General features: G+C 54.5%; 1 protein-coding gene across 1 annotated transcript; it reads right to left on the bottom strand.

The window, feature by feature from the left end:
- Positions 1-1,005: 1,005 nt before the first annotated feature.
- On the bottom strand, positions 1,006-5,579 carry EOMES (eomesodermin). Its single transcript, XM_013172036.3, has 6 exons — positions 4,724-5,579; positions 4,440-4,594; positions 4,207-4,328; positions 3,632-3,790; positions 3,480-3,541; positions 1,006-2,818 (listed from the first exon to the last, which is right to left on the bottom strand). The coding sequence occupies exons 1-6, from the start codon at positions 5,491-5,493 to the stop codon at positions 2,083-2,085; spliced, it is 2,004 nt and encodes a 667-aa protein (XP_013027490.3). The 5' UTR covers positions 5,494-5,579; the 3' UTR covers positions 1,006-2,082.
- Between the last annotated feature and the right edge of the window lie 630 nt (positions 5,580-6,209).

Genomic DNA, 6,209 nt, shown 5'->3' on the forward strand with positions numbered 1-6,209 from the left:
TTTCACAAGTATTAAGTTTTTTTTTTTTTTTTTTTTTTTTTTTTTTAAATCGCGCAGTGCAAAAATATACAGCCTTTAATAACGTGCTGCGGCGGCATCGTGCTCCGGAGCGCCGGGCGAGCGGGGCCGGCAGCGAGCTTCGACGGGGGGCAGGAGAACAGGGAGGGGAACCCCTAAATGGAATTAAAAAAAAAAAAAAAGGAAAAAGGAAAAAAAATTAAAAAGGAAAATAAACAGAAAAAGATCTCATTCCCCAGCCGCCTACAAATTCCTGCTAGTCTCCTCCCATCCCAAACGTGGTCCTCCTTGTCTCTGGGAGAGCTGTCGGGGCTCCGCTGCGCTTGCACAGCGCGGCCCCGGGGTGATGGAAAGCTCCTTGGGAGCCGGCTGCTCGCCTTCCCCCGGGGCCGGGAACCGCTGCAAACGCCCCCCACCCCCCGACTGTTTTAGCTCCTTCGGGGAGGGCCCCGGCCTGAGCCTTGGGGTTGTTTTGTTTGCAGCCGCGCATCGCTAACAGCTTAATCCCATTACCGCCTGCATTTCCTCGGGAAAGGTGCTGCCGCCGAGGCAGCCGGGCTCCGATGGCTGTGCCAGGAGGGGCTTTCTCCCCCGATAAGGGTGCGGGGGAGTTTCTTAACGCGTTCCGGGAAGAGGCGGAGGCAGAGCTCACACCTCGCCCCCCGCAGCTCCGGGGGAAGAAGGGCCCTGGGGCTGGGGAGCAAGCGTGGGGGGAAGCGCAGAGCTTTGGGGGAGGGAAACAGAACAGAATGGGGGCAGAGTACGAGATTTACAGGGAGGAAAAAAAACCACAGTAAAACCTAATACAACTAGCAGCATCTATCTGAACAGAACAACAAGGAAAAACTTTAAAAAGATGATGTTTAAGTCTAGAGGCATCTCAGTCCCCACTCCTTAGGGATGCAGCAGCCGCAGGCTTGGGCTCCCTCCTCCCCCCCAGCTGGGATGCCCAAAAGAGGCAAAGAAGCAGAGAGCAAACCCCACTCATCCCTGGCAGCACCACATTTATTAAAAATTACTACTATGTACATAAAAAACAGAACCAAGTTTCACGGGGAGAAGTTCGTGTGCCAGTGCTCTATGGTTGATGAATTTAAAATGGCTGAAACTATAGGCAAGAAAGTGGGTAAGTTACATCACTTCCAGTTTGATACAGGGCAGCTGAAAATCACTTTACATACACGCAAATAGAAATCTGTTAATGGTCTTTGCAATGCTCCATATGCTAAGTTTGATTAACCAAAAAATGCCTTTTGAACTTCAAAGCACCACCGGAGGTCCTTCTGACTGAACAACTATAGGTCAACTATTTATACATTATTCCACAATATGCTACAGTGTACCTAGACAAAACACAACTGTACACTTTCGATTTTTTTTTTTGCCACCTCAGTAAAGGTTAGGCTTTTGGGATGGAGGCATGTTCTTATGCAAGTTCTGGACAAAGAAAAGTCAGATTTGGTCATTAAAACACCATTGCTAGCAACAAGACCTTTGAGTTAAAAAATCCTGCCTGGCAAACAGGCCTTATTTTTTAAACCATCTTCTGCCAAAGAAAGCCTCAGCTGAGCAGCATTCAACTCAGCCAATTGTGCTGCATACAAGGGTTGAAGAAACCAGCTTGCTCTAAAGCAGAATGTAGCATCTGTGCAGCCCCCCACAGCCTAGCCCCCTTTTTAATCAGAGGGGCAGGCAGGGAAGACAGTGAAATTTGGGATCCAACCCTGTTTCCTTGCTCAGCAGTGCATAGATTTGATCAGGCCTCTGAGCCAAGCCAAACTGTACACTTTAGTGTCTCCAATAAATAAGCCACCTTGTAAAAAAATCTAGGCTCCAGCTTCCACATGCGGCTCCTTCTAGAAGGCTTCTAAAAGGAGAAAATTGTATCATAATTTGTTTTTTCCCTACTTAGTTACCTGCAACAGTCAAAAAGCTTTGGCACCTTCTTTAGAATTGCACACAACAATTTAAGGTGGAAGGCAAGAGTCTTTTTGGCAATTGTAATGCAAAAAAAAAAAAAGGCCACCCTGAAAATAAAACAGCCAACTGGAGTAAAAGGATGCTTTAAGAACTAGTATAGAATGCATAGTAGCCCATGCCTTTTGAAGTGTCTTTGTTATAGTCCTCAGCATTAATGTCCTCACATTTCATGGATGGGGAATTCTCATTGCTTGAAGTGCTAGGGGAGAGCCGTCTTCTCTTACAAGCACCCGTGTAGACCCCAGAATCATTTGAATCTAGAGACTTTATGGAGGGTGGAGTCTCTATCCAGGATGAGCCAATTTCTTCTTTCACCTTCTCCTTGGAAAGCTGGTCTTCAGAGAAGCCTGGAGGACTTGTTCTGGAGGTCCAAGGTAATCCTGTGGTCATTTTCCTCTGGTAAGAGCCCCTGCTCCCCCAGCCAGCCATGGATGGAAATGTTGGGTCAGGGTAGTATCCCAGAGCATGGGATGTCTGAAGAGGGAGGGATTTAATGCCATAAGGGAGCAAGGTGCTAGGAGAATACTCCGTCTCGTAGGAGTTCATGTCCAGCTTGTTGGCACTAGGCTGCTGTACAGGAGTAACAAACCACCGCTGAGGAGGGCTGGCCACCTCTTCGCTCTGCTGCGGGGAGAGCAAGCCATTTGTCTGAGGTACGGTTCTCTCACCGTTGTAAAACCTGGCTGGGGGCAGGTTGTTGACAAACTGTTCTTGGAAGAACGGTTGCACGCTGTAGCGGGCGCCAGGGACGATCTGGTGGGATCTAGGAGAATCCGTGGGAGATGGAGTTAATCTGTCATTTTCTGAGGCTGTGTACATGCTACAACATAAAAGAGAAATACTGAGAGTTGTTCCTACAATTCCACATATGGTATTAAAAAATAACAAGAAGAAACTGAGTCGTTTCTTAGCTAGGACTACAATCAAGTTGACCTGGAAGTTCATTTTCATCACTTTTACAAGTTCAGGTTGCTTTTCCTAGACCAGGATAAAGTTTATAGTATTGCTATTACCAGTATACACTGTTCTCTGCCAACCAATCAATTTTAAGTGAAACGCAGCCCTTTCAGAAGCTAGACTTGAATACGTACAGCTTTTCAGAGAGACGTGACAGAAATGGATGACTAAGCAAGTCTTGCTTACACTTCGAAGTCACCTATCCTGTACAGATACTGCTAATACACTGCTGCCAGCTTTCAAGCCAGCTAGCTCCTGCTAGTGTATTTAACCAAAATCCAGCAGCCTGCTGTAAAATGCAGTCAAGGCAATGCATCAACTCTTCAAATAGACATATGTCTAAGACAGACATTTAACATCTCATAAAATGAGTGCATGAGCCAGCAGAGCTGCTAGTAGAAGTATAACTACTTCTGAAGAACCGAAGTATTAAAGAGCTTCTCTTTTTCTCTTTAGACACAAGTATTTGACAGCAGAATTATGCCTCCCGGACAGAAACAGCTGCAAGGCAGACATGTACTTACGAGTCATAGTTGTCCCTGAAGCCCTTTGCAAAAGGATTGTGATCAATTTTGAGTTGTGTAATCTAAAAAGCAAGAGCAGAACACGGTAAAAATGACATGCTGAACCCAGAACATCCAATTTTATACCTATAGTTTTATGCACCCGTGCTTACATCAGTGTTTTGATATGCTGTAACTGCTATGAACTGCGTTTCAGGGAAAATAAACGTCTGAGTCTTTGAAGAATCGTTCAGATCTTCGACCCCATCTTCAGTCACTTCCACAATGTGGAGCCGAGGCTGGTACTTGTGTAGAGACTGCAGTACGATCATCTGAAAGGAACCGCGGAAGAGACAATACTAAGTCAAACTGCAGCAACATTACCGCTTACAGGCAATAAAAGTCCTTTTAATCCTCTGACTTGGGAAGGGAGAGATTTTCGCTGTTAGCAGGAGAGGATTCACAGCGGGCAGCCCTCTGTTCCGCGAGGTTACTAATATGCTAAGTTCTGTAAGTGCAGGAAGTCGAGAGCTATCAGCTGTACTTTTTGAAAAACTCTAGGCTGAAGGCATATCGCTTAAAGACAAAGAAATTCACGTAGTCACTTCTGACATCGCTTCTCCTTAGGAAGACAACTAGAAAAGCAGATTTACAGCCCGTTAAGAAGGGAACAAATGACAAGGACACTGACCTAGCGGTTCGACAGGCTGGAAAGCCCCAAGAGCCCGGTGTCCCCGCCGCCATTTACCTGCGCGTTGTTGTTGTTGGCACCTTTGTTGTTCGTCAGCTTCAGCTTCCCAAAGGAGATCTCCTGCCGCATCCAGTGCGCCCCGGTGTTGGGCGACTCGGGGTGGACGTACACCTTGTTGCCTAGGGAAAAGCCCCACGTCAACGGGCAGCCGGAGGGGAGAGGAGCCCTGCCAAAGGGATGGGAAGCAGGGGGATCTCTGTGGGAAGCCGGGCGGGGAGAGCCGCCCTTACCTTGCATGTTGTTGTCAGCTTTGCCGCAAGTCACCCACTTGCCCCCCTGGAAGCGCCAGTGGTTGGGGTCTGCCAGCACCACCTCCACGAAGACGTTGTAGTGCGCGGTGGGGTTGAGCCCGGTGATGTTGAAGCTCAGGAAAGGGAACATCCTCCTGCGGAGGGGACCAACACCATGCTGCGTGCGGGACGGGAAAAGCACCGCACCGCCGGCTGGGGACCGGACAGCATCCCACCCCGGTGGGACCCCCGCGCCCCCTCCCCGCCCCGCCTCGGCCTCTTACCGGCCCTGCTTGGTGATGATCATCTCCGTCTGGTGCCGGTGGAACTTGAGCCACAGGGGCCGGTTGCAGAGGAAGACTTGCGCCCGCAGCCCGGGCCCGGCTGCCGGCACCCCCAGAGCCCCGAGCCCCCCGCAGGAGCCCCCCGCCGCCGGGTAGGGCCCGTAGAGCCCCCCAGGGGCCGCCCCCTGCCCGTACTGGTACCCCCCTCCGCCGCCAAACTGCGGCCGGCCCCCGGGGGAGCACACGGCTCCAGTGAATCCGCCGGGGGACAGCACGGAGCCGTAGGGGTACCGGGGCGGCCCGCCGGGGGGCTGGTAGACGGCGCCGTGCTGCGCCCCAGGAGGGTAGGGGAAAAGGGCGCAGGGCCCCCCCAGCTCGCCCCCCGGGGGCCCGGGGGACTGCAGGTAGTAGCGCTCGGGGCTCAGGCTGTCCAGCGAGTAGCGGGCTGCTGCTGCCGCTGCGGCCGGGGGCAGCTCCTCCTCCCCGCAGGGGGTGGCTTTGCGGCCGTCCGCTTTGGGGGCGGCGAAGGGCTGCTCGCCCCCCTCCGCCTCGCCCAGCATGGCCGGGGCCCCCCCGAACTTCTTGGCCGCCTTGTCGAGCTCCAGGCGAGGCGGGGAGCCCGGGCGGGGCGGCCCGCGGGTGGTGGTGGTGCTGCTGCTGCTTCCTCCTCCTCCTCCAGCGCTTCGCCCGCCGCCCTCCAAAGGGTAAAAGGGGGCTCCCGGCAGGGGTCCTCCCCCCGCTGCAGCCAGCAGGGGCTCGCCCAGCTGCATCCCCGGCGGGCGGCGGTGCCCAGCAGCCCCCTGCCCACAGCCCACTGCCGACCCCGACCCGCGGCCGCGCAGCGATGCGCCGGGGCCGGGCCCGGGCCGTTTATACCCCGCTCCTCGGGCAGCCGGGGAGGGGCATGCCTCGTCGCCGCCTCCCCCGCCCCCGCCGGCCCATTGGCTGGGCCGGGTGACACTAATTTAATTAGACAGCTACTAATTGGAACAAGTCACCTGTGACTCTGGGGTGCGCGTCCCCGACACCCCCCCCCCCCCCCCGTTCCCTCCCCGTCCTCCCCGCAGCCGGCTGCCGGCATCGCGCCCCGGGAGCCGGCGGTCCCCTAAAAAAGAAGGGCCAGGCGAGCCCAGCCGTCCCCCGGTGCCCTCCCCGGGCAGCACCGTGTCACCGGGAGGCACGCTGCACCTTACCGGGGTGTCTCGGTGGGAAGCTGCCGGTGCTCGGGAGGCCGGCGGCCGGTTCCCCGCAGCCCGCTTTCCCCTTCGGCACCGCGCTCCGGGAAGGCAGGCCGGGGATTCAGGCGGGTGCCAGAGCCCGAAATGCGGGAGTGGTCCGTTCCTCGCTTTTCCCCGGATGGGAACGACTGCCCCAGCGGGGGAGGGAACGGGAATTAGGGAAGATTTGGATGCCCGCCTGGTTTTGCGGAACGGGCAGAGCCCGCACCAAGGACTTGGCAGCTCCAGCCCCGCAGCCCCTCTCCCCG

The sequence above is a fragment of the Anser cygnoides genome, chromosome 2 (assembly GCF_040182565.1).
Source record: "Anser cygnoides isolate HZ-2024a breed goose chromosome 2, Taihu_goose_T2T_genome, whole genome shotgun sequence".
In the NCBI taxonomy this organism is placed as follows: domain Eukaryota; kingdom Metazoa; phylum Chordata; class Aves; order Anseriformes; family Anatidae; genus Anser; species Anser cygnoides.

Bases quoted from the DNA above. Each gene is read 5' to 3' on its own strand.
- EOMES (XM_013172036.3), bottom strand. From the start codon at position 5,493: ATGCAGCTGGGCGAGCCCCTGCTGGCTGCAGCGGGGGGAGGACCCCTG. The intron at 4,595-4,723 runs GTAAGAGGCCGA...TCCCCTCCGCAG, and splicing joins ATCATCACCAAGCAGGGCCG to GAGGATGTTCCCTTTCCTGA. The intron at 3,791-4,206 runs GTAAATGGCGGC...GGTTCCTTTCAG, and splicing joins CCAACAACAACAACGCGCAG to ATGATCGTACTGCAGTCTCT.